General features: G+C 35.5%; 1 protein-coding gene across 5 annotated transcripts; it reads right to left on the bottom strand.

Moving 5' to 3' along the window:
* Positions 1–27375, bottom strand: TRIP11 (thyroid hormone receptor interactor 11). 5 transcript variants are annotated; one of them, XR_008431617.1, is made up of 21 exons: positions 27082–27343; positions 24614–24690; positions 23888–23998; positions 22507–22782; positions 21618–21686; positions 20764–20929; positions 18561–18923; positions 17847–17887; positions 16693–16896; positions 12705–15731; positions 12355–12495; positions 11946–12139; positions 10846–11009; positions 10418–10521; positions 10084–10183; positions 6353–6434; positions 5447–5561; positions 4850–4972; positions 3430–3577; positions 3088–3190; positions 2035–2116 (listed from the first exon to the last, which is right to left on the bottom strand). XR_008431617.1 is itself a non-coding variant. In XM_053946522.1 (20 exons), the coding sequence occupies exons 1-20, from the start codon at positions 27218–27220 to the stop codon at positions 1908–1910; spliced, it is 5853 nt and encodes a 1950-aa protein (XP_053802497.1). In that variant the 5' UTR covers positions 27221–27343; the 3' UTR covers positions 1–1907. The 5 variants fall into 5 exon arrangements, 4 of the variants coding, with proteins under 4 accessions (XP_053802497.1, XP_053802499.1, XP_053802498.1 ...); XM_053946522.1 differs by lacking the exon at positions 3088–3190 and having other exon boundaries at positions 1–2116; XM_053946524.1 differs by lacking the exons at positions 3088–3190; positions 24614–24690 and having other exon boundaries at positions 1–2116; positions 27082–27375.

The raw sequence follows: 27375 nt of genomic DNA, 5'->3' as shown, positions 1-27375 counted from the left end.
TAAATGGTCTTACTAGGTTTTCTTTATTGGAATTTAGAAAGCTTCATGAAAGAGAAATGTGTACATATTAAGTTCTCTGCAGTTAAAGAAGAAAAAAATGCATTAAAAAAGTTAAGAACTGCTCAGTTAGTATCTTCAGAGAATTGTGAGCAGCATGACTCCATTTGTAATTTACAACACACAAGTCACATAATTTTTAAAAACTAACCATTTCCTCCTGCTTTGGCTCACCAAAAGGCAATTTTATTGCAAAGCAGCTATATACCATTAAACAGACATGACTACAAGACCAAGAGAGATTGCACAGAAGCCATCTGATTTCACTTTTCTCTATAATTGCTAAATAGAAAAAAAAAAGGTAGCTGTCCCAGTCCAGTTTAAATGAAGATGTACATTTGAAGTATCTAACTGCAATATTCTCAGCTGAGGTAATTTGAGATTCTCATTACATTTACTACACAACACAGAATTTACTTTGGTAAATATGTGGCTGCTCTATTTTCAGAAATCAAACTGCCCATAATTGGGTAAAAAATTTAAAATCAAAATCCAATATGGTAGGTCTATCCAGTTACAAATTTGCTAAGTCTTCCATGAAACATTACTATATTGGAGAAAAGGGTTTCAAACAGCTCTTAAAGTAAGTACAGCAAATAAAAAACCTTTGCTAGGTTTCAAGGCAATAAACGAAATTCATGATATGACCTCTATTTATATAAATAAATGCAAAGATTTCTTGCATTATTTTGGTTGATTCTGTACAAGTTCACTAATTAATTTTATTTAAATATAACTCTTACAACAATTTTATCCAGAACCTTAATGAAAATGAAGAAGGTTGACAGTTCTAATATAGAACTTGCACAACAGTTATCTTAACACTGACTTAACAAGGAGAGGCATATAAAAAGACTTAGAAATTACATATTTTAAGCTGAAGATGTTTTATCTCAGATTCACTATGAGGATGACTCTTATTCTTTAGTATGCAACCTCATTCTTTACCTGTTAAACAAAGTGTACAAGATATCACAGCAAAATTTACAGAATAATTGACTTTGGCCTTGGTTGTACAAAGACCTATTTACACATTTGAGATAAGCAAGCACCTTCCTCCCTTTTAATTCTGTACATGTGTTCAAGCTTTAAGTTTCTATTTGGATCTACAAAATCTTGCAAGATAAAAAGTCTTTCATATATACACCTTGGACCATTAGAGCACAGTGTCTTTATATATGTGAATGTATCATTTGCTAAATTACCCATTCTTCACATGGATGTGAAGCCTCACTTCCATAGTTAACTCCTTGGCGCTGATGGGTTTGACTGCTGAAAACAGCTGTTAGTCTGGGCGGGGGGGGGGAGGTACCTCAAATCATTGTGCAAAGAGATTAATGTGCCTCAAATTGCCCCCAAATGCAATCAAACTTGTAAATAAGAGATACATGTCCAAAAGTACCTTAAATAAACACCATAAATTGGGTGTTTAATTCATTTTTTTAGCTCTGTTTTTATGAAGGTAGGTGGCAGATCATTTTAATGGAAAAACAAATCTCAACACCAAAGAGTTAATGCTGTCTATGCATATCTGAAATAACCCAGTATACCTAAGGTTTAAAAATCCTTTAATTTCTCTTGTGACAATCTAGCAACAAGATAGATTTTTTTTTCTTAGTTAAATATTTAACCCACACCCAAAATGAATGCCTGATATACAGAAGGCAATTATTCATTCCACCATTAGAATTTCTGAAGCACTGATAAGTTTTTAAGTACAAGAAAAGCAAGGTACAATTGCAATCAAATACATTACTTTTTACAGAAGGCCTCATTGTGGTAAATTATATACAACATAGTGTTCTCATTTTCCTTAAAGTGCTACCATCCTCATCCTGATACAAGATCATCTATTGTTTTAGGAGGTCTTTTAATACAGCACCAGCACTGGCATCAGGGGACACTGGCAGTGGTGTAAAAGTAGGCAATGCATCAGAAATAGGTTTCATAAGCAGATGTCCAGAACTACTAGCTGGTGTTATGAGAGGCACTGCTGCAGATCGGGGTGCTAAAAATGGATTTGCATCTGGTCTTCTACCCATTCCCGAGACTGGAGAATCTGGAATATAGAAAAACCCAAACCAACAATGAGAACTCTTTGTTAAGAAGCATTCCTAAATCTATCCAAATTTTCAGCATTTGTTCAGAGAGACGTTCTAAAACTGCCTATTACTTCTGCAATATGTAAGTCCTTGAAAATCTCCTTGCCATGGACTGTAGACACCTTCAAAGACTTTTCTTGTCTCTGACTACTCTCATAGAACCATAGAATCCTTTAGGTTGGAGTCAAACTGTTAATCCAGCAATGCCAAGTCCACCACCAAAACCCTGTAACAGCTCAAGCTACCCAAGAAAATGTGCACACGTGACAGGCAGCATGACAACCCTTTGCAGTTCACTTCACCTTTGCAATGCCAGACATGAAGTATGTCACACTCACTCCAGCACTGTGCAGAGGTGTAAGGGCACTTGCACTACAGTGCAGAGCACAGGAAGGTTTCCCCACACATGGCACAGCTTCCCCAGGGTCAGCCCCAAGAAAACCCCCATAAATAAACAGCACTTTGTAACATCCAACTATTTTAGGTGACTTGAAAGAGGGTTTTTTAGCATCTCTCTCTGTCTCTGTACTTACATATAATATGTAGGGGTTTGGTGTTCAGGGCTTTTTGTTTTAATTTTCTTTTGAGTTTACAGCTAAGTTTCAAACAAAACAAGCTTCTGCAAACCAGCAGCCCTATATTAAGGTGAAGTCTTAAACATATGTAAAAAAATTTAAGAACAAACTGGACAAGCTAAATTGAAGATTTGAATTTTAAATTATTTAAGACAAAAGTACATTAATTTATCACGCATAATATAAGCTGAACTGTTCTCTGTCTTAGGAAAAGTCAACACCCCTGCACAGCTAACTGAGATTTCATACCAGGCCATACACTTAGTTGATTTTATTCTGGTCCTCTCTGAGAAATCAGGTTCTACACATCAGAGAGGCACTGCGAAGTTGTATTACTTGCATTCTTCACTCACTTCAACACAAGCTGATCAACAGGGATGCTGTGGGTCCACTGCTACGCCATGAAGTTGTCTACACAGCAACTGTTTGGCTCTCACAGGTGCTGTTAAATCCTTCCTATATCAAAGAGAATTTGGTCCCTCTAATCTTCTGTATTGAGAGTTTAGAAAGTATGGTATAGATGCAGTGGGAAGGAGAGATAGGAGAAGAATTAAAAAAAAAAGACAAAGTAGGACATGGCTGGGGAGGAGATATCAAGTTCATAATTTACAAGTGAGGAAGCACAGAAGCATTAAAATCCTCTTGAAAATTCTACCCTTAGTTATTTATGTTCTGTGTAGAGATTAGAATGTTACCTTGCATTTGACTGCTGGGTGGAGTACTGCTAGTTTGAGCAGTTCCTGCTGCTCCTAAAGGTTTCATGTGATGAACAGAGAGCTTGGGTGGGGGAAGGCTTGGGCAAGATTCAGTTTCAAGGAATTTCACAAAGAGTTCTGAAAAAGACTATAAGAAGCTACTAGTTATTATATTTCACTGATGCTCTGGTTAAAAGCACTAAGTCAAAAATACATATATACATAAAATAAAAAGCTGTCAACAGCCTGCAATCAATTTTTTACTTGTACTTAGTACTAAGCAGTCCTCAGTGAGTGACAATTAAATTTATTTTCAAAATACATTCTCTGTTGTTGTCTCACTAAGGGGCATTTATATAAAATTGATAAACTCTAAAGATAACACACATACTTCTACCATGGTTCCATTATTGATTTAAGCCAGTTATTTCTAAAATTCTATGCTATTACTGACATCACAGTATTTCCTTAGTCTTTGCTCAACCAGTCTCTCCTCCAGAAACACATAAAACCCAATCTTTTCTCTTAAAGCCCGTGTATGCTTTATTTCATGAAGAATCTCAAATAAAGGAAGCATGGAATGATTAAGGTGTCAGTACCATGACAAGATAAAATTTGGCTTAGTAAACTCTGTACTATTCACACAAAAGCACTACTTTTTCTCTTTTACTTCTACAGTTAATCAGACCACAGTCCTTTAGTGGCCTATGTGCCTGCACTATTTTAGGGAGAAAAAACCAATCCCTACACTTCAAGATGATTTACAGGGTTCCATTCTCAACATTTCTAGCTCAACTGAGCAAAAAACCAGTCAATCCAAAAACCCTAATCCCTCAGTGCTTGGTTCTTGAGTACATTATTTACTGGCCTGCAAAATGGAAAGCTCCATAGGTAAACTGCTGCCATGGATCATGCTATAAGATCTGTTGCTTTACACTATTTAAAAACTTAAAGTATCAGTTTTATATGCTGTACATAAGAGGAACTAGCTGCAGCAGCTGAAAAAGCTTTTCAATTTAAATTTAAAGGACATATGGGAACACAGTCAAGAAAACACAATGTCATGGTATTCTATACTGTTGAGAATTGTGTAATTCCATACTCTCACATACATTTAACTTTCAGCATTCACAGTTTGCAAGAGGAAATCCATACTGTAAGAAGAGTGATGCCAGGAACCAGTGGAACAGTAATTGTCTTCTGCATTAGAAGACAAGATTTATCACTGTATCATTTTCAATGTCTAAATATTTCCTTAGTGCAGGAAAAAATCTTTTGCCAAAGCTGTTGCACAAAACAACGCAAGATACAGCAGCACCAGTAAATGCAGCTCAATATACTGATGAACCAATCATGAGCATTAATACGTAACTTCTCCATTTTTCCACTTAAACCAAGAGTATGAATGATTAATTCTTACACTATTAAAAATGTTCTGATGAGTTGGTCTCAAAGGTGTGCTAGGAACACTCTTTGACCCAGCTCCTCCACCAAGCCAGCCAGTCACCCATCTTGTAACTCCTCTTTGCTCCTCAGATAGTAACTAGAGAAGTATTTAAAGAAAACAAAGTTAGGAAACAACAAAAATAAACCTGCACATAAAAGGAAGTGAATAAATATGAGCTGCAATGACACATAATATGGCACTCTTAGAAAGAAATACAAATTTTTATTATTGTCAAAAGCATATTCTCTACCTCCCAAAGAGGTGGCAATCTAAAACCTTGCCTCTTTATTTAAAAGCATAAGCCTCACATTTTTCACAGTAACTACTGGTACATATATAACAGGCTTACTTTCCTGTAACTGATATATTACAGCTACTCTACACAACAGCACAAAATCCTTTCCTTTCTGCATTAGCATTCCTCAGCAAAATGAAATCTACCCTATTAAAACAACATTATCAAAAGAAAAGAAAAAAGAAAAAGAAAAAAAAATTTAAAAAAGAAAGAAAAAAGAAAGAAAAAAAAAAAGAAAAGAGAAAAAAAGCGCCTAGTTTTCTGCAAAGTATTACCTGATCAAGTTCCTCCTTTTTCAGTCCCAAGATACTTCCCATTAACCTTAACACTTCAAGACGTTTATTTTTTGGAGTATGAAAATGTCCAATAAAGAGATTTCTCATCAACAATCTGCAGAATATAAGAAGGTAGTTATACAAGCTGCTATTGTGTAACAGCTGACGCCATAATATTGATGCATTTATTCCTCATACTCTTGCCTAATTTACAGTAATACAAATAAACACATCAAATACAAATAACTAAAGGGTACCTCACCAATTTCCTCTAAGTTATTACATTTCTTACACAGTGTGGATTTGGACAGTATTAGCAATATTGTAGGCAGTGAGGGGAAACTGAATGGTAACACAAGCAAATCTGGATGTACATACTACAGTCAGGGAAAATGCTTGTTCTAAGATCTTAATTCAGCAGAGCATTTAAAAAGAAAACTCTATGTAGTCCCAAACCAAGACATAAGAAGGGGGCAAGGGACCCCATCTGCCTATTCCTGTTTCAGTTCTGTTGGGTAGAAAAGAAAAAAAAAGAACCAAGGAAGAGATTTACGTGACATCCAGGTGATGCAGATACATGAAAAGGCTTGCTGTTCACACCCTGAACATTATAAAATATGTTCATTAAAACTCTTTATCTCCATTTGCAGAGCTCGTGCTAGAGAAGTGCACTTCTACTTAAGAAACACATCAGTGAGCCAAAGTCACATATCTATTGGTTTTACTAATCAAAAAGACTATTTACAACCACCAAGCAATTGAAAAATGTCAAATAATAAAAGTGTAATTACAAAGCAACATATAGAAGTACAGTCCTTTACTACACCTGCAACTGTGAGTGCCACATCTGTACATTGCGAGGAATAAACCCAAAAACTCAGACCAGATCTTTCATTAAAGACTTACTTGTCCACTTTTCCTTCTGTGCTGTTCATAAGGTTCATTAATTTATTTTGCACATCTTCTAACATTTCTCTTTTGATCTCACCTATAAATGTAATGTCACAGCAAAAGAAACAAAATCTTTGAAACACTGTTGCAAAATTGATCAGCAATACATACTTTCATAAATATTGCTATGGTGCTTTTAAGTAAAAAAACAAAACCATAAAATTAATGTGATTTTTTTAAAAAAAGAGTCAACTTAGTAAGTCATTGTTACTCAAAACCACAAGCTGAAATTTCAGGAATGATACTCAAAGCTGAGGTATAGGACCACACATTAAATAAATCCATAGCAGAAGGTCTGATGAACTGCTCTTTTCTATCTAAATAATACAGAACTAGAAAGAAACTCTTCAGCAAGGCTTGTAGTCCTGTGGTGGCAATCTTTTCAAAAATGACAAAACTCCATGCTGGCATCAGGTCTTTTGGATCTCTGCCCATAACCTCCAATATTATCCAAGCCCAGGTATTCTGTGTACCCTACTATCAGGTTGCTACAGCCTTTGAAACACCAAGGAGTTCTCAAGTTTCCTAGATGAATTACTGGCTAGCACAACAACATCAGGAGCTTGTTGAGGGTCTGTTCTGCTTGGACCCTTCCCACTCCTGTGACTGATGCAAGCCCTGGAAACAGCATGCTGGGACACACTAATGCATCGTAGAAACAGTGTTGTGCTTCATAATTCAACAAGAGAGGCAGACATATGCCAGATTACCCATACTTTCAGGAACAAAAACATGAATGGAAGAGATGAAATGCCACAGCTACCATGAACCAAAAACAAGACTGAGAGAAAAATGGCGAAACTTCAGTCAGGCATCATGGCCTGAAAGCTGAAAAACAGGCCAGAATTCTAAGTCAATGAATGTGAGGTGGCCTAAGGCCATAAAGACTGCAAAAGCGTCATTTCTCACCAAACTGGTGTTCTGCAACATACTCCCTCTGAAGCCTAATAAAAGTACAACTAAGCCTTATTCACACACAAATACTTGACAAATATACTATAACATGACTGTCCATGTGAAGACCAACTCTACCTTACAGATATAAGCAGAAAGGAAGAACTTTTTCTCCTCTCTCCCTAGGAGGTGTAATGCTTACCTCCAAATCCTTTGGAAAAACTGCTGATCAACTTAGTTTTTAACATTTTTTGGGCTCATGTTAATTAAAAATACTTAATTAAAAAGCCACAGAAGATACACTTTTGTTTATCTATCTCATAGTTAATTTCTAAAAAGCCTCAACATCTTTATAAGAAAAATGACTTCTATGGATTTTTACAACCTTCAAATACTCTGTGGTGCATAGAAAGGATTCCACTCATTTCCACAACTTTCAATCTTTAATAAATGCATGCCACAACTATGTTGACAAAATATGGTTCTAAATTAACACTAATTAATTAACTCCTTGAGAATTCACACAGAGATTTCATATATATACACATCAAAGAGCCAGTCTGTGAAATAGATACAACCTAATACGCCCTGTTCAAATACTCCACATCTTTATACAAACACTTTACTTCACAAATATGAATTTTGAGGAGCACAGAATAGAACAAACTAATGTCATGCTGGGAAAGTTCCTATTCAAGGAACACACAGAGTAAGCTCCTCATTCAAAGCAAGTTAAAAACTAAAGCAAAACATGTATTTTACAACAACGTATCATTTAACAACTATATCCATATGCATCAAAATCCATTCCAGTAATATGACTGCTCTTCAGTACTCCTCTCTCAACACATAAGGGTGAGGCACAGGAGAATTAATCCATGGTTTCAAAGTTTACATTTACTTAAAATTATGCTACTTGGTAAATATGGTTAAATAGAACACCAGTACTTGAAGGAAAACATAATATAATTGTAGAATGATACAGCTGCAGGAGCATACATAGGCGAGTTGTTATTTGGATGTCCACAGAACAGAAGGGAATAAAGAGAGTTATACTACTAATGCCACAAAAAGATAAATAAGCAGCATTTGAAAACAAATTTCAATTAAATTTTACACTGTTGCTATTTCTCTAAAAAGCAAGACAATTGTGAATTGTTTTTTCAATTTTTATTCATTTCATTTATTTCTTTATGATGGATTTTAAAACAAAAGTATTAATAATTTAAATGAAAAAAATTTATATAGATGAGGATCAACTTTTCAGGACCGCTACACAGCTATATTCCATCCACAGTGATTATGCAATCTTATCATTAAAAATATTTTTTAAATGGAACATTTCCCTCTAAAATAGAATCCTACAACTGAAAAGGACTTAAACATGTACTTCGAGTGTATGAAAAGACTAAGTAACAAAAAGGTCCCGAGCCAAAATTCAGCATGGACTGCTGTAAACCAGACATTTACAGTCTCCAATAATTTGTTAACCATTTATGGCAATCCAGAAAACTGCATCTGGTACATCTTATACTTTTCCATTAAAATCACTTCTTCTGCCAAAAAAATCCATGAAGAAATCCTTCAAAAGATTTGGCTAACAAAACTGTGTCTGGGAATGTATTTGGCCAATTTGCAATAAGACATTTTATGTTTTCTTGTATAAATAGAGAATACGAAGTGTTATTTTTTTCTATAAAAATCATGATTTACTGTACAAACAACATTAAAGTGCTGTTTTCTTTATGCAACAATTCCATTTTATCAAGAAATTGCTTGCCAATACAACACTTCTTGATACTCAGTATCCTCTCTGAGCTTAAACCCCTCCTGCTTTCTTATGCAAGGGTTTAACATCAAAATTAAACAGTAATGAAGAACTTCCCATTTAAGAGTGCAGTATTTGCCTATGCCAAAGTTAATTTCAATCCAGCGTGTTTGTGAACTTTTGCTGTGAATGTCAGTAGTGAGACATAGATATACAGATCAGTCAATTCAAAAACAGATCAGTAGTTGTACATTACGTAGCAGTTTGAAATTTAATTTCGCTTATAAAATTCATATGTGAACTCAGGGAGCACTTCTATGATGCCCACCCGGATGCCAAATTGCACTTAGAGAGATTTAGATTTAAGTAAGTACACATTCAAACATGTAGCAGAAAAGCAATAGATTCTTTTGTAGAGTTCTTGCTGGTATCTTGAAAACTTTCAAATGAGATCTCACACCACCTATCTGTCATAAGCAAGAATGCTTCAAGAAAACATCACTTATTACAAGAGTAAGACTTATTATCATTTATAAAGGTGTAGCAATAATTAGTTGCATATGTTCAAAGCATGAGTTACCACTGCATCCAGCAGAGATGGAAGTCACATCTGTGCAAGAGCTGCTGCCTCTATGTCTCTTACCAACTGCACACCTTTATCTCTACCTCACTGTACTCCTGTATCTATGTCAAATATGGTAACTACTGTGGAAATCTGACAACATTTGGTATTTCACCAACTTTTTTAAAAGACACTTACAGAGCTAAATCAAGTGTCTTGGTGTTTATACAGGGAAAAAACCCCAAATCCCAACAAACTTCTACAGGTCATTCTTTTGAGAAAGATCTCTAACAGAAGGTAAACATACTTTTTCATGTTTGCATTATAAACAAGGAAGTCCTCAGAATGTGGTACAGAATTAGTCTCTCATAGGATATGAATTTAGGTAAGTTTCTAGGAATACTACATTGCCTCCTCAGCTGCTTGAAATATTTTAAGTAGAAATGAAAAAAATGTAGTTACCTTCTTTCTTAAGCTCTTCAATCTGCTCTTCTTTGATGTCAAGCTGCTCAGTAAGCCTGGATGCTGCATCCAGAGCAGCATTTGCCTCCTCTAAACTCACCTAAAATAGAAGGTAGGAAAGGGACAAAAAGAGAAGCAGGGAGATCACTATCACAATTACCCTAATACTACACACATCAGACATAATAGATGAGATTGCAATTACTTTTTCTTTCAAATAACTGGATTGTAAACACCCTCAAAAATAGAGGGTCAGCAGAAGAATGCTACTTTGCTTGCTCAGTGAAAAATTACAATTTAGTTTCACACTGTTCAATTTCATTATTCAGCCCACCTGCAGCGATACAACTTTTTCTTCTAGGTTTTCTGCTTTCTTCTTCCATTCTGCACTCTGTTTTTGGTGTCTCTCCAGCTCAGCTGAATACATAGCTTTTTCTTCTAAAGAATTAAAATTAGAGACAAAATAAAACTATCTTAATTTGCAATATGTAACTGTTCTTGGGACACGCAATTGCAAAACCCCAGCATTATCATATCTGGTCTTCACAAGGTAGAGGTGGAATTCAAATTTCATAAATACGATATTGATCAACAGTTTTCACAGAATTGTTTTTTAAAGTTTTTTAATAGACAACAGATTTTGAAGTTCAGGCTATCAAAAAAGAAATAAGGTAACTAATACTTCAAAAGCACCAAAATCTGGTAACTATTCCAGTTGCAAAATACTTGTTGCAATCTTTGCTACTTTTTGACAAACCTTACCCTGTTGGAACTGCTCTAGTACCATCTGCAGGTTGGCCAAAGACAGTGCATACTGCTTCACTTGGTCCTGGGAGATGGTCAGCTGCAGCACGGTTTCATCTCTCTGCTTGGAAACTAGGTTTAACTGCTCTTGCAAAGATTCAACTTGCAGACTAGCCTGATGACTTAATGAAAAGATACATTACTTAAATAACAGAAGTTATCACAGTGAAAATTAAATCCCACCAAAAAACAGCTTATCAAAATTTTTGAGCTCAATTTACAAAAATTATGGCATTTTCCCCGATTCCTCTTTAAAAACCAACAAACAAAGCCAACCTAAAAAGAAATTTAAAAGAAGTCTGGCAACAAAATTTTGGCAATCAAAGAAAAAATCCTAATTAACTTCTTTTGCTTGAAACACATTAGAAAAAAATCCTAGTTTTTGTTCATTATTGTAACAGTATCATAAAAAAAATCCGTATCTTCCTAATTGTCTGTTTCAATTACTATGAATCTAAAGGTCTTTCTACCAGTTTTTACTTTTAGCCCCAGTCTCCAAGAACTCAGTATATCTTGCTACTTACTAACAGCGGAATGCTCCATTTAATTTCCCATTGTGCAAAAATATTCTAGCCTCACAGATTCTGCTACCCCCGAGAAATTTAGTGCATCTTGCGCCATATGTTTACACTATGAAGAAGGAAGTTCTCAGCAGTGTATACGTTCCATGGTATCAGGCACAAAGTACAAATGTGTATGTGTCTTGAAAGCAATTCACAAGGCATGACAGTCACAGACAATGCACATCTGTGCATTGAAGTGTATAAAATAAGATTCTTTCAAACTTTTTTAACACACAACTAAATTAATGGGTGAAGGATTTTTTTTTCTAGTTCTAAGCACCGTTGATGATGCAAGGTTTCAATAGTTGCTACTGAAAGGAGAAATACATTAAATTCTTGACAATAGCCAAGTATATTTCAAATCACCCTTGTGATTCTGAGTAACAAAACTTTGTATCTTTTTGTTTTTTCAAGTGCTGAGTATGTTACAGGATAGCAGCTCAGTATAATAGAGGCATCAGCACCAGTTTAGTTAACTGTGATATTTAAGACTACCTGGCATTCTCCACTGCAGTAGATGAGGATGCAAGTTTTTCTTCCAAAATCAAAACCTTTTTTCTTAGCTTGACCTCTCTGTCTTCTGCAGCTAAAGCTTCTCTGGTGTACGAGTCTTCCATTTCTAAAAGGTGATTCCGCAGCCTCTCCAGTTCCTGATTTAGGCGTTGCTCCTTCTCATGCAAATGCTGTACCTGTGTAGAACATACCTTAAGTTGCTTGGACTACCACTTCATACAAAAAAAAAATTAAGCAAAAAAATGTAACACATATCCATTGAAGCACACTGCAAGTGTATTAAGCGCTTTTAACAAGTGATTGCTACTAAAATAATCCAAAAAATATTACAGATGCAATTTCTTATTCTTTTTTCAGTTATTTCTTGCAACTATAAATTATTTGGTGGTACCTCACTCTGCAGGGCACTACTCTCCATTTGCTTCTGTTTGAGTGCTACCATGACTTGGTCTCTCTCTTGCTGAAAAGTAACAGCCTTTTCCTGCATTGATTTAACTTCATTTAACAGCTGATTCAATTCTCCTGTCTTGCCCTGTTGAAAACATAAACAAATATTTCAAACATGGCCAATGATTTTACCAGAGGCATAGTCTTTGCCAGGAAGAGTGTAAAGATGCTACTGATCTAACAAGGAAAAGGGTAGGACATCTATAGCCTTGCAGCACAGAAAAATATCCAGGAAGAATATTATTTTGAACTTGTCTAGTTTGAAGAGATAGTGGTAAGTATGCACTTACATACCTGTTCTTTGTCTTTCAACAACTTCTCAAAAGCAAGAGCTTTTTCCTTCATTGAGTGAGACTCAAACTCTTTCTCTTTCAGCATCATTGAAAATTGCATATTAGTCTCCTGAAGTGCACGGAATTCTGTTTCTTTTTCCCTGCACCTTGCAACTATTTTTTCATTTTCTTCTTTCAGTTTTCGAATATCCATTTCTAAAATTAAATTTCTTTCTTTTAGATTAGTTACAGCTTGCTTCAAAAGCTCATTTTCATTTTCTTTATTACTAAGATTTTCACTCACAGAAAGTAACTGATCACTTTTAGATTTAATTAATATATCTTTTTCCCTTAGTGACTTCTGTAACACATCATGTTTTTCTTTGATCTGCCTCATCTCTGATTCAGTCCCTTCTTGACTTTTTCTTTCAATCTCTGATGCTGTAGCAACAGAATCAGATAATCGCTGATTGTTCTCCTGAAGAATCCTGATAGTTGAATCTTTTTCTTGTAACTTTTTTTTCAGTTGTTCCAACTCATTTTGAAGGAGTTTACACTCCTCAAGTGCTTCAGGAGGACTGCATTGAACACCTGAAAGCTGTGAAACGGTGGCAGCTGTTGCCACAGATGGTGTTACCAAATCCAGTTTACTCAGGAGAAGATCCTTAGTGTTATAAAGCTGTCCTATGCTGTGCTGAACTTGTGCTAATTCCTGACTAAAACTTTTCAGCTTTTTCTCATTCTGTTCATAACTCTGAATCAAGCCATTATAATCTACCTGCAGCCTTGAAGTACTATCACTTTCAACTGAAATTTGTGCTTGCAGCTTGTGCAACTCTTCTTGGAGGTGAGCTGACTCATGCTGCATGTTCTGGACCGTGGTTATTACTTGTTGTTTCCACTCTTCCATTTTCTTGACTTGCTGTTTTAGTTTATCACGTTCTTGCAGAAGTTCCTCAAACTGGTTACTGTTCACACCCCCTGCCCCGTTATCAGCACCTGTACTGGATGTCTGCAAGACAGTCAGTAAGGTTTGACATTTTTGACTTAAGGCATCTATTTCAATATCTTTTTCTCGAATGATACGGGATAGGTTTTGAATAGTTTCTCTAGACATGTCTTGACTGCTGTTTTCAGATCTATTGGATAACCTGCGGTTCTCCTCTTGCAACCTCACCAAAGCCGCTTCTTTAGCGGCGACCATGTCCATGATATTACGATACTCTGTTTTTAACTGACTGTTTTCCCTTGTCTTTTCACTTAGAACTGCTAGTACTTGTTCTCTTTCCAGAACATAAGCTTGCAGCTGCTGCTGAAGGGAAAGAACATCCTGCCTGTAGGAAGCTGAGGAAACTCTAGCATTAAGAGCTTGTATTTCTAAATCCTTCTCTTGAATGATCCGAGTAAGTTTACCAACTTCATCCTTAGACAACTGATCAATTTGCTGACTTAGAGAAACATTCTTTTCATTTAACAGCTTAATCTCCATCTCCCTTTCCTTGATACCTTTTACCAGTCTTTCAATTTCAGCTTTAGATAAGTCATGTTTTTCATTTCCATTTTCTCCATTAAGAGTCTGAACTTTGGTTTCCTGAAAAAGATCAGAAGAATAAGTCTGAATAATCTGTCTCTCTTTGTGCAACTGAGTTTTAATTTGTTCAATTGTTTTCTGCAAATTTTTGATTTCCTCATCTTTTTCTAAAAAGAGTCTTTCATGTGTGACATTCATTTGCTCACATTGCAATTTGGACTCGTCTATTTCCTTTCGCTGCTCCTGCAGGGACTGCTGAAGTTTCACTGTTGCTTGGTTCTGATCTTCTATTGTTTTTTTGTGAACTTTTATTTCTTCTTCAAGATTATTCTTTATCACTTTTAACTGTGTTACCTCACTTTCAAGTTCAATAATAATATCTAAAGTTTTGGGCTCAACCACAGGTGTAGATCTACTTTGCTGATCCTTAAGCCGTTCAATTTCTTCTTTCAAATGATTATTTTCTTCCTTCATGACTGCAAGACTTCTGTCTTTTTCCTCCAAGTTCTGTTTTAAGACATCCTGTTTTTTTGAAGCTTTCATATATTCCTCAAGTTCCTGCTTCACCTGTAAGGCTTGATTTTTGTATTTTTCAATGAATACCTCTTTCTCTTTTATGAGATCTGTCAACTGCTTTTGTCCTCCTAAGCTAGTAGTCAACATCTCTTTTGTTTCTTGATGATCAGTTTCCATCTGCTCAATGGTCTTTTTAAGTTCAGCAAGCTTAAAGTCTTTCTCTTGATGAAGCTTAACCAGGCGCTCGTGTTCAAGCTGCAGTGCAGTGGTATCCATACTACGCGTGTTTGATAACTCCTCAATAGTTTGCTTATATTTATGTGCTTGTTCCAAAAGCCTCTTCTCCGTCTCATTTAATTCACTCTCTAACTGCCTTTTTTCCATTTTCAAAGCCTCCACAAGAGTGTCTTTTTCCAAATAAACTTTCTTTTTCTCAGAAATGGCATCACTTAACTCCTGTTTTAGTTCTTCAATGGCTGCTATCAGCTTTGCATTTTCTGTTCTGAGATTAGACAGAGATTTCTGTAGATCTTCATTTATTTGTTTGTTTTCTGAAACATTATTCTGTAGTTTTGCAATTTCTGCTTCTCTTTCTTTAAGAATCAGACCTTGACAAGTGTAGTTAGATTCCTCATTACTTTTTTCTGTTAATTTGCTCAAGGATACATGAAGTTCCTCTTCTCTTTCTTTTAGTCTCTGCTGCAACTCTCCAATTTCTTTTTTACTATGTGAATTACAGTCCTGGGCTTTCCTTAATTGTTCCTGAAGATCTTTAATATTGTCTTGTAGCTGCTGCTTAGTTATTTGCAAATCATTAAGTGCATATGAACAGTGGCTTAGTTTTTCTTTCTGACTATCTAACTCTTTAATAGTTTTCATCTTCTCAGTTTCTAATTCTGATACTTTCTTTCTTTCACAATCTATGTCAAGTTTTAGCTGTTTGATGATACTATCAGTTTCTGTGTGTTGCTTTGACAGCTGCTCTTTCAGTGCAATCATATGCTGGAAATGAACACAAAACAGAATTCATTAAGGTAGCAAAACCAGCTGAGAGAAAAAAAAATGTTTCTTAGTTGCCAACATAAGTTGGCAAGTAGGATCAACTAATCAATGTTAAATTAATTAAAACCAAATATCATATAAGGACAGATTACACTTCACTACAAAAAAAGAAGAACACCATACCTAAAAGAACCTCAACTACCTAAATGAAGAAATAAAAAAAGACCTACTTAAAAAAAAGAACTGTCAGAATTTGTCAAGACATTTGGAATTCAGCAAACATCCATTGCTTAAAAAAAGGGTGGCATTACATTTAAATTATCTGTATATTCTATTTTCAACCTTTTGTTTCAACTTTGGATTTATTTCATAGGTTATTTATTGGTAAATCAATAATTGAAAACACATGTCTTGCAACTCAAATTTACAGGTCAAATATACTGGAACTCTGACAAAAAGGTATAATTTTATTCTGATTATACATAATTGGTGACTTTTTTACTCCACGAATGCTCATATTACAAAGAACTTGCAATAAAGTAACTTAAATATTCAACATAATTAAAAATTATAAAAGAAAAATTTCAAAAATCATTGTAGTGCATACTATCATACGACAGCTCAGAATATTACCAGGACAAATTTCATCAGAAATGTTGCAATGAAAAATCAGGGACTATTTAACTGGACTTCATAAAGTAACGTCCTCTTATGGATAGCTGACACACTGTATTACTTCTTTGTCTATAACAAGTGGGTTTTATTTGCACTTCTGAATTTCACATTGAGATGGTAGATATAGAGAAATACTGGCCCCAAGTATTTGTTTTTAGGCCTCAAAAAAGATAACTTATATTTTCCTGCTATCTATGTTCAAAGATCAACTTAAAAGACAAACACACAGACACAGAATTCAAAACATTTATTCAGCAGTTCAATAATTACTTGTAGTATTTATTACCTGAGTAGCTTCTTGATTCTGCTTGTCTAGTTCTTCCAACTCTGCTATTAATGTTTCTCTTTCAGCAACACTTTCATCTAATTCCTGTTCTTTCTTTTCCAAATCATGTCTTAATTGATTTATTTCTGAATTTTGATCCTCTGTATTCGAAGAAAGAATATTCTCATGTTTATGTTGTGCACTTGTCAGTTCCTTCTCAAGTCCCTCAAATAAAAACAAAAAAGGTAAATATCAGACTTTATCTTGGTGAAATTACATTGGAATCTCTAAGCCTACATAAATACTACCCCAGTTAAAAATTCTTTGCTGGGAAGTATTTCTCTCTGCCATTCATACATACACATTTATTTCTTCATCGCCTGGTTTAAGAGTGCAGTTTATAAACTTCTGCACAGAAATTCATGGTATGGCAAGAAGTTATATCCACCTCAGAGGTACGGATTGACAGCCGGGGTAAACTATTATAACTGCAAGAGTCACCCTAAACATGGCAGGCTGCATAGTGAGGCAGAAGTTTTAATCAAGGGCATCTAAATAACATCATTATGAACAATGCTGTGGGAACGCTTGAATGAATGCAAAATTCAGAAAAACTTAGTTGAAAAATACTACTGGATACAAAGTTAAATAAACCAAATCTCTCATATCCAAGAGTCCATAAAGGACCAGGACAACAACACCAAAAACTACAGGTGTGATATGCTCCACTGCTTCACACTTCATCAGTAAGATGGGATGCAGTATTATGAGTCCTACATAGAAGAGAAATATTTCACAACTGCTAAGTGCAAAACTGAAACACGCTAAAGCAGAAGTGAAAATGACATATTTTACAGAATGTACTATTAGTACTTTGAAATCTATGTTACAGCTTTCTAGGTAACAATGAGATAGGTGGAACTTGAATGGTTTTCCTAATAGAATACACTGTGGAGTTTCACAAGTAAAAATGCATTGTTTTTATAAATTCGACATATAATTACAGAATTAAACTATAATTATTTCCTTTTACATTACAATGTTATTTATGTCGAAATGCAAATGTTAAAAAAAAAAAAAAAAAAAAACCAAACAAAAAAACAAGCCACCAAAATGTGTTTTCAGTTACTATTGTTATGAACTTTTTTGTTGGCTTAATTTAGAAATTGCTTTACCTGATTTAAACTGGAAAGTCTTGCTATTTCATTTTCTGCTTCTAGAAAGGAAAATGAAATAAAAAAGATAATTTACTAATTTTCAAACAACAATAAAAACATTCTCCCACCTTGCCCAAATAGAACTCTGCTGCTCCGAATAGTTTCACAGCATATTGTGATGACAAGCATCAGTGCCATGAAAGACTCAAACCTACCATCAGTCACCACCTCAAAGCAGAGTATTACTTTCACAACTCATCCCACATTAGGGGGACTTTGGCACTAGAGTTTAACAGTTATGAAATATTAAAATGTTTTCTACCTACAGATATGTTTCTTAAACAGGTATGTTAGTGATTCCTTAAGAAGAAGATATTAGCAACTGAGTACCTTTATACACACACAACAAAATGTATTTTTTGAATTTAAACAAACAACTTCTACTGAGGCTTACTTACTTTAAAGAAAAATACCCCTACCAAACAGTGGGCAGACATGATTACTTCCCTAATCAGAAACCCCTATGATAACTATGCTAGTCCTAACAACATTCTCTTTTCTGCTTCACCTAACTCCAATGGATAATCCTTTTCTAAAACAGCAATACTTTAAAGGTACATATTCTCATATTCAGTTTTAAATTCATAAAATAAATTTTGAGTTTTAAAAGTGAAAACCTGTGAAAATATACTAAAAATAAAAATAATATTTAAAAAATCATAGTCTTAGTACCTAACAATGCTTGCTGTAGGGTGACAACATCGTGTGGTAATGATGTCTTTGATTGGAGCTGCTTCTGTTCTTTCAGAAGAGCATCTTGTTCTGCCACAGATCTTTGAAGCACATTAAAGTCAGATTTAAGCTTTTCATAATCTTGTGCTATTTGGATTTTTTCCAGCTTTGCACATTCTTGCTCTTTCAGAAGATTTTTGTTTTCTGCTTTGGCAGAAGACAATTTGTGATTTAATTTTCTTATTTCATCCTCTAGGTCCTTTACAACCTGCAACTCTTCCACCTGTCCTCCATCTAGACTCTCAGCTTTTTTCTTCTGTTCAGTAACTTTAGAGTCATCCACAGCATCAGTGTTCACACCATCTAAAAGACAAAACAGATTACTTGTAATATTAACCAAAACCATCACTCCAGCTATTTTACTTCTCTTCTTTCACCTCTTCTCCTGATAGAGGGAGATAGACTAAAACAAAGACATGATCATCATCAACAGAAAGCTTGGTTCAAAAGGTTTAACACTTGAAGCTGTGCTATACATACTACTGGTATGACAAGGAGCTTTTAGAATAGTTTCACATGCCTGGCTCAAAATAATTTTAAATATAACTGTTGCAAGACATATTTTGTTTGCAATTTAATTAGAATATACTCGATCCCCACCTCTCTTGGTGAGGAGATGACAGTCTAATTTATCAGGATTTGGAATCTCTCAATTTTCTAAGAATAATTTATCAAATCCCATCTAATTCAGGTTGATGCAAAATCCATTTATAATTTAATTAATTACATTTCAAAGGTTTTCCAAATTGTTGTTATAGGGAAAATTTTGTTCCAAATAATTTGCTGAATGATGCACAAAGGTTTTCAACTGAAGAAAAACATTTTTCAGAATTAACCTTTTTACTGATCCATCATACTGTGATACTATAGTGACATTCATATTTCTGTACAATCTTCTATAACTGTCAGACAAGTTAGAGAGTACAAAAAGGCATCATCAGAAGAGTGCAGGAAAAAAAAAGTTAAATGAAAGTACACTACTTTTGAATTCACTTCTGTGTCAGCTCAAACACTTGACCCTGCCCTAGTCCCTATTATGTTGTCAGAAGAAACAAAATAAAAATACAAAATACTCTAGTTCTTCAAAAGCCACTAGCAGTATTTATTTTGCAGATAAGTGGTAATGTAAAAGATAAGAGACTTCTGCCTTCTGCTTCCTTAAATTAGTCCTGCTGGTGTACATATGTGAAGTGAAGAAACATTACATTTTAACAGGCATCTGAGTTTAAGGAATAAATTCCCTATCGGTACTACCTTTAAAGTTAGAGAAGCTGTAAAAAAAAAAACTTCCCTTCTTTCCAAGAAGGAAATAGATCTCTTTTTCCAAAAGGAGAGTATATACTCTCTAGAAGTCCAGATAAATATAGAGGTTTACAGGAAAAGCTTATGTGTTTGTACAAAGAAGCCTCTCGAGGAGACCTAAGAGTCATGACTATTTTTAGAAAGGATGAAATACTTACAAAGTAACAAAAAGTTATTTGTGTGAACTACTGAGCTTCTACATTATAGTTATGCCACACATTAAGGTGTGGTCCTTATGGCAATTATAGAATCACAGCATAGTTTGGGTTGGAAGGGTCTTTAGAACATCTAAAGGCCCTTGCATCATCATGGACAGGGATGCCACCCACTAGATCAGGTTGCTAAAGGTCCTATCCAATCTGGCCACAAACATTTCCAGAAGTGGGGCATCCACAACTTCTCTGGGCAACTTGTTCCAGTATCTTACCACCCAACCTTTGAGCTTTTGTCAAGTAACCCAACTGGCACATAGCACTTCTCACAAAAGTTATTTTTTGTCCTGTTGCTTTCTCAACTTCAATTCAGTATTCTTATCCCTACCTATATTCAGTTTAAGTTAAAAAACCAATCCAGAAAGTGCAAAAATCAGAGCACAACAATTGGTATGTATGGAAAATGAGACATGCCACAGATGAAATGCTATCATTCCAGTGCTCAAGCCAACCAAGAGTGAATAAAAGATAAGGGACATGTGTCTTAAACACAAAGCTGAACTGAAATTGAAATTCAAATTCTAAACATCATGTATTTGATATATATTGTATTGCTACATGCATATTCAACATTTTAACCCAAATTCACTCTGCATAAAATAAAACAGAAAGCATGTGGTAACAGAGACCTTGCTGTAACCGATTCTCAAGTTCTTCAATTCGCTCTTCATATTCACGCAGCTCTTCCCGGTGTCGACGACTTATCTCTACTAACTTCTGTCTGTGGGCATCCTGCAATACTGACAGCTCATGCTGATGTTCATCTATTTCTTGACTTAAATTCTGTTTGAGCTCCTAAAAATATAATTAGAAAAACAAAATGGCAAAGTACAGCACAGTGTCTTCTTATGTAAGAAATAATATAATACAAAAGAAAGAAAAGAAGTTTTCCCCAGTCTAATTAAAGGATTTATTGGTGGATTTCTCACAGAAGTCAAGTTTCTTGATTTTTGTTGATTGGGATATTTTAAACGTGTGGAAAGAAATTCCTTTAAAAATGTTTACACAAGTAGTATGCTCTACACAACACCAAATATTAAACCATTGTAGAGCAATTATAAGTCTTACGTACAAAGCGGATACACTACAATGCATTTTTAGTAACTTTCTAGGATGACATGTAAAATCCATATTTTGCACCTTCAAAAAAAGGGCAACATGTTTCTGAGAAGGGAGAAATTTTTCAGTGTATCTAAATAGAGTCTCATAACTCATCAACAGCTTCACAAAGTGATTTGCCCTTGTAAGTACTAATGTCACTATTTCAAGCTAACATACTGTAATATTCAAATCATACAAACACCCTTTCTCAGAGTAACTATTTTTAAATATTGTACTGCTGACTGAAGTGTTGCTATGCTACTACATGCCCCCATGCATTTTTAGTAATGTTATAATAGTGCTAGTTAAAATATTTACAAGTCATGGGACCATATGCAAAACCATGAAGAGTAAAGCACAAGAAACTAGTTTGTCATCTTACCTTAACAACATTTTGTAGCTTGCATATTTCACTTTGTTCAGCATCATGTGTGCCTTGCACTTTGGAAGACTAAAAAAACCCAAACCACATATCCATATGAAAATTGTGATAAAGAGATGTATTTTTTATCTAAGTCGTTCCTCTATTGATACTCAAAAGTGGAAAACAACAAAGCTAACGTGAATCAAAATAAAAATCCGCAGTAATTTTCATTTAAAAAAATACATTTTAATGGAAATATTTTCATTTTTCATGGATTTTTATTATCACATTACTACATATAATGGGTAAAGGTTTCGAGTGAGGGTGTTATTGCTCATAGTAAGACAACAGGGTTGCTTAGTTTTGAGTACTTTCACATGGGAAAAGTATACCTCCAAAATCAGGCTACACCTGAAAAATGGTAACTCACATGAGCAGCAGCTTGAAAGATTATATCTATTTTTGTCTCAATAGACCATGAATTCTAACTGACATATCAAGGACTGAGAGAAGAGGAAGTATAAAAGCATGCAAGTATCCAGCTATTACTTTGAAGAGTACTGTGCTATCAATAAAAATCAGTAACATAACCAAGAGGAAGGGAAGTATTTCTCTGAAAAGCTGAACAAAAAAAAAAAACCCTGAAGTAGCATTCTAGGTGAATGTTCATGAAATCCTTTACCTAACTTGACAAATTATGCATAAAAGCATCACAAAAAAGCATTTGGAAGTTGGTCACTGAATGTGTCCTTAGTGATGTGACAGCACAAAAGGTTTCAGCTTTTCCATAACAACATGCTGCTTCTAGAAATTTTTCTTCATGAACTTTCAAAAAATCCACCAAATGCAATGAAAACAATAATTTGAAGGGGAGAGGGAAGGGCAAGGCAGAAGAGAAACCACTCACCACTGCAATCTGCTTCCAGTGGTCAACCTCTGATTCGAGCCTGGAAACTTCATTGGACAATCTATTTATTTCTTGTTGGGACCAGATTATATCTCCAAAATCCATGTCATCTCCTTCAAAACCTGAGGAATGTCTGACCTCTGAAACATAGGAGGCCGATGCAGTGGCTGCTGGCAAAACACCAGCTGCCAACTGAGCAGTCTGAGCAGCTGTCTGTACTTTCTGCAGTTGTTCCTGTAGTGCATTCTGTCTGGCTTTTAGATGGCTGATTTCCACCTGCATACACAAAATAAAATGCATTGTCTGAATAAAAAGAATATCAAAATACACTCTACTTTACCCTTTGTGGCCTTATGAAATGTGAACCAAACAACACTCCCAGCACAAATAACTGATCACTTCCACTAAAAAAAAAGAAAGAACTCCAAACATTCTCATAATGGAGAAAAAAACCACCCTTGGCTCAAGTGTTATAAAGTACCTCAGACAAAGACACAGGGTTTTTTTTAGCAGCAAAGATACACAAGCAGTACAGCAATATCCAGGCTAACTAGTTATAGTAAAAAAATTAAATATATAAGAGGGTATTCAGATATGAAAGTTAAGCAATATATGATGATTTTCTAGTTATTTTTATTACATTTGATTTCTTTTATGCTTAACAACTCAATGTAGTGAAAATTTACTTACTTACAATAAAGTGAAATTAGCTGCATGTAATTTTCTTGTAACAACTCTGTTATTGTATTTAACAAGCACAATTTCAGACATCTCATAGTTCCACTTCCTCTAGTTCCCACATGAATTTGTGAACAAATCAGAAATGAAACTCTTTTTTGTGTAAATCTCATCATACTGCCAACTTTCTTTATTTAGGTCTATGAAATCTCATACAACAGGCTATAATGCTGATGTTTCCAACACAAAAGGACATTTCCTGAATTCTGAAAGCTAGCTCTGTTCTCTTTAATTGTATATTGTTAAGATAAATAATGATACCTAATAATTAATTGTAAAGATAAATAATGATACCTAAAGACAAAATAATTTCTTCAAATGGGAATTTGTTCCTGTTGCCTTCTTTTAAAGTAACTACATCAGAAATACAAAGCAGTAGAGTGTCTGTTCTCACAGTGATCCCAGAAACAACAGAAATTCTGACAGCTGCACAACATTCCCAGAGCATTTTCTCTTGTCTCAACTATCTCCTGGCAGCTTGGCTTAAATTACACGATTTGATGAGATATGTCTTAGCCTACATTAACAAACCAAGAAGCCATAGCTGTGACCAGTATTTCCCCTGGAAGAGAACAGGCATTAAACAGCACAACAGGTAAGTTTATTGGACATACTTACTCAGAAACTTTACTCTGTGTCCTACCTCTTTCTGTTGAAGCTGATTGCGGTACTCGATAGACAACTGCTTTATTTGTAGCTCTGCTGCTTCATGCTTTTCTTCTAAGTCACTACAGACTTTTTTCAGTCTATCATTCTAGCAAAAATGAGAAATGAATGGTGGTAAACTCAGAACAGTCCTTAAAGAATCAGAAAAGCACAAAGCTACTGGACAGCAAAGAAATTAAATTGTACAGATTTCACATGTTACTTCATTCAAAACACACAGTAATAGCAATGTGTGGGCCCAAAATCACAGTCATGTCCAAGCTTTCCATTTTTATATAGCATGGACTCCAGCTCACTTCCAGAAAAAAGGGCTGTGACAACCAGAGATAAATACCAAGAATTAAAAAAGTCAGGGCTGAATCACATCTTAGCAAGATCCACAGGCAGAACTTTAGAACAACCACAAAGCACAAACTGGAGCTAATATCCAGTGTTTTCCCTCTGACCTCAGCCAAAAGCAGATGGCAAGAAACTAGAAAGAGGACATGCAGGAATTTGTGCCCCCAAAATAGTATCTTAACTTCACAATGCTCTTGAGGCTTGAAGGCATACATGGAAGTTATTTAGAGACAAAGAAAGTCACAAGACCAAGAAGTCCTTTATAAGAGTGCAGAAAGTCACTTCAGTGCACTATTTCAACTTCATACAAAACAAATCCTATGCACTGCTTTTAATTACAAAATAGTGATCTAAAATTTCTTACTTCAAACTTTTGTGCTGCATTAATACTTTCTATTTCTCTGAGTCTAGAATTGGACACATGGAGTTCTGTCGCTGTATCTGAAAGTGAAAAATTTCATTTTAATTACAATCCTTTCAATCTGTTAATACCAGTTATTAATACATATCTTACTTCAGACTACTTTCATGTTCATTCCTAGGTAAATATCAAAAGCTGTTTTTATCAGAACACTGTAAGAATTATTTTTCAGACAGTCTTTCTGCATCTAATTTAGCTCACTCATATTTAGACTTTAAATCAAATCAAAACCCTAACAGATTAGTATGGATTTAAGCTTTAAAATAAGGGAGATAAAAATGTTTTACTTGACTATTTTGTGTCCCTGAATCTGTTTCTCATTTCAGACTTGACCTGACCTATGAGTTGTGTGTTTCTCTATAATGCAATGCAAAGTTTCAAAACAAGTATTAATTCCATTAAATACACATAACAGTGATTGAATTTTCAGAAAAAAACCCAAACCACCCATACCCAACAAAACATCAACCCCATAAGACTCATTGTCTCTAAAAAGGTGATACATCTACCATCCCAGTTTATCCAATAGAAAAAACATGTAATTCCAGATACATTTTAATGATCAATCATCCTCAAAATGACTATGTTTGCTTCTCCTGTGTCCCACCTTTAATGGACAGAAACACCACATTTCCTTTTAGCAATGAGAAATCATCCTGAATTGACTATAAAGCAACCTTGACAATACTTCAAAATTTGAAATTCGTACAACTTCCAAGTAAATACTAAATTTCATAATTTCCCACCTGCTGTTTAACACTGAGACAGCTCAAGCACTACAGAGGAAACAATCTAGGCATGAGAACTGCAAAATGGAAGACGCGCAAGTCCATAATCCACAAACAACTGATGGGAGTCAAAACACTGAATGTAAGGGATAATAATAAAACCTAGCAAACTTTAACCAATTAGGAAATTAAAAAACCCCAGACTGTAAGGAAGTACTTGATAAGTGTTGTTAAGGCCACATAGTATTTAAAGGATTTTACAGAAGAGTACTTGGATGGCACTAGATTTTTTACACCCTGGAGTCTAGTCACCCATATGAATGTACCACCCTGAAATTTTTAGGAGACTGAAGTTGTTCACAGCAGTATCCAGCAGTGAAGTACACATGGAAGTAACTACTAAACATCAGTACATCTCTCCCTTGCACAAACTCAGGCACCAATATGTGAGTTCACAATTTATCTTTGAAAAAGGCAAAGCAAACGCTCTAGATGACTGCACAGCTCAGGAAAATAAAATAACTTTCCAAACGAAACTACTGTAGATTTTGAAATTTAAAACATTTCTAAGTAAGTCTTTCAGAAAAGTGGAAAAAAAAAATCACAGTTGTCAGAATTTTTCTCCTCTGAGCATTTTACCTGTACACCAAAAAGGCCATCCATATGAGACACATTACATCAGCTTGCCAACAAGGTTTATACAACATATGTTTCTATAATATTCTTTCACAATGCTTGATGAGAGATGAGAGATTGTAAACGAAGTAGAATTGCTTAATTTCATATTTAAGATGACTACTCAAAAGTCTTAGCTGCTTTTTGTAGTTTCTATTCTTGACATTGTTTTGAGAAAGCTAACTTTTAAAGTAATTTATAGTTACAAGATGATAATAGTAGGGATATTAATCTATTGCTACTCATACACATTATACAACTGCTTTACTAGACTTTTTTTCAAAAAATTGCAATCAAAAGTCATTATTAAAAATACGAAGAAAATACTATATTCTAGAACAGATTTGCTATTGGTTTATAGAATATCTTACTCTGATGCCTCTGGGTTTTTTTGTTCTAACTTTCTGTTTTAAAGAAAAATCGTTCTAGCCTCTAATCCTTATAAAGTAAGGGCCATATTCTACTTGGCTGTAGGGGAATTGTAGAACTCGGTAAGTTTCTCTGGGCACAAGTGAAATATAAACAAAAAAACGAGAAACATTGAACCTTTGCCTCTGTGACACGTCAGACTTAGATCACACCAGTGGCAAAACAACCTGTGTACTACAACTCTGCAGTTTTATGGAACCGGTGTAAAATCACCTAATTAACTGAGAGTTTAGATAAACTAAGCAAACAGAAAGGAAAAAGAGTGTTGTTTGAGTGCTGTCATTCCGGAGCAACATAACACTCCACGGAATTCAGAAACCTCTAAATAATAAGCCTAAAACAGGTTCATCTGCTATTAGAGCCTGAGACTGTATTTGTGTATTCTCCAGATTCTGAGATCACAAGAGCGGAATAAAAACAAAAACAAAGGCAGCAAAGCCAGCAGCATTCTCGAAAGGCACCAAGCCGCGACCAGCTCCCTCCCGGCCGGTGCGGGCAGCGCAGGCCCCGCCGCTGTCGCTCCGGAGGAAGAGGAGGCAGAGCCCCCTCGCGGCACCAGGCCCACCCGAGCCCCCTTACCGCCCACTTCCTCCGCGCCTTCCAGAAGGATGTCCTTGGTGAAGCTGGAGATCTGCCCGGTGAGCGAGGACAGGCTGTCGCCCACCTGCCCCAGGGACTGGCCCAGCCCCGAGCCCAGCCCGCCCAGCCACGACGCCATCGCGGCTCGGAGGGCTCCGGGCCTCGCTCGGCCCTGCCGGGCGGCCCCTGCAGCCGGTTCCCGCGGGCCAAGGGGCCACCTCCGCCTCGCTTCTCCTCGCTACAGCGGGTGGCGGTTCCTGCTCCGAGCTCAGCACAGTGGGCTCGGCAACTCGT

The sequence above is a fragment of the Vidua chalybeata genome, chromosome 6 (genome assembly GCF_026979565.1).
Source record: "Vidua chalybeata isolate OUT-0048 chromosome 6, bVidCha1 merged haplotype, whole genome shotgun sequence".
NCBI lineage: Eukaryota > Metazoa > Chordata > Aves > Passeriformes > Viduidae > Vidua > Vidua chalybeata.
Note: the sequence above shows the minus strand (reverse complement) of the source record. Positions and strands in the feature narration are given on the sequence as shown.

What these genes read in the sequence shown, in the direction of transcription:
- TRIP11 (XM_053946522.1), bottom strand. Translation starts at nt 27,220, where the DNA reads ATGGCGTCGTGGCTGGGCGGGCTGGGCTCGGGGCTGGGCCAGTCCCTG. An exon ending in GACTTTCCAGTTTAAATCAG is followed by an intron (nt 16,897 to 17,846) that starts GTAAAGCAATTT and finishes TTTTTATTTGAG; the next exon opens with GGACTTGAGAAGGAACTGAC. An exon ending in ACAGAAGGAAAAGTGGACAA is followed by an intron (nt 5,562 to 6,352) that starts GTAAGTCTTTAA and finishes TATATTCTGCAG; the next exon opens with ATTGTTGATGAGAAATCTCT.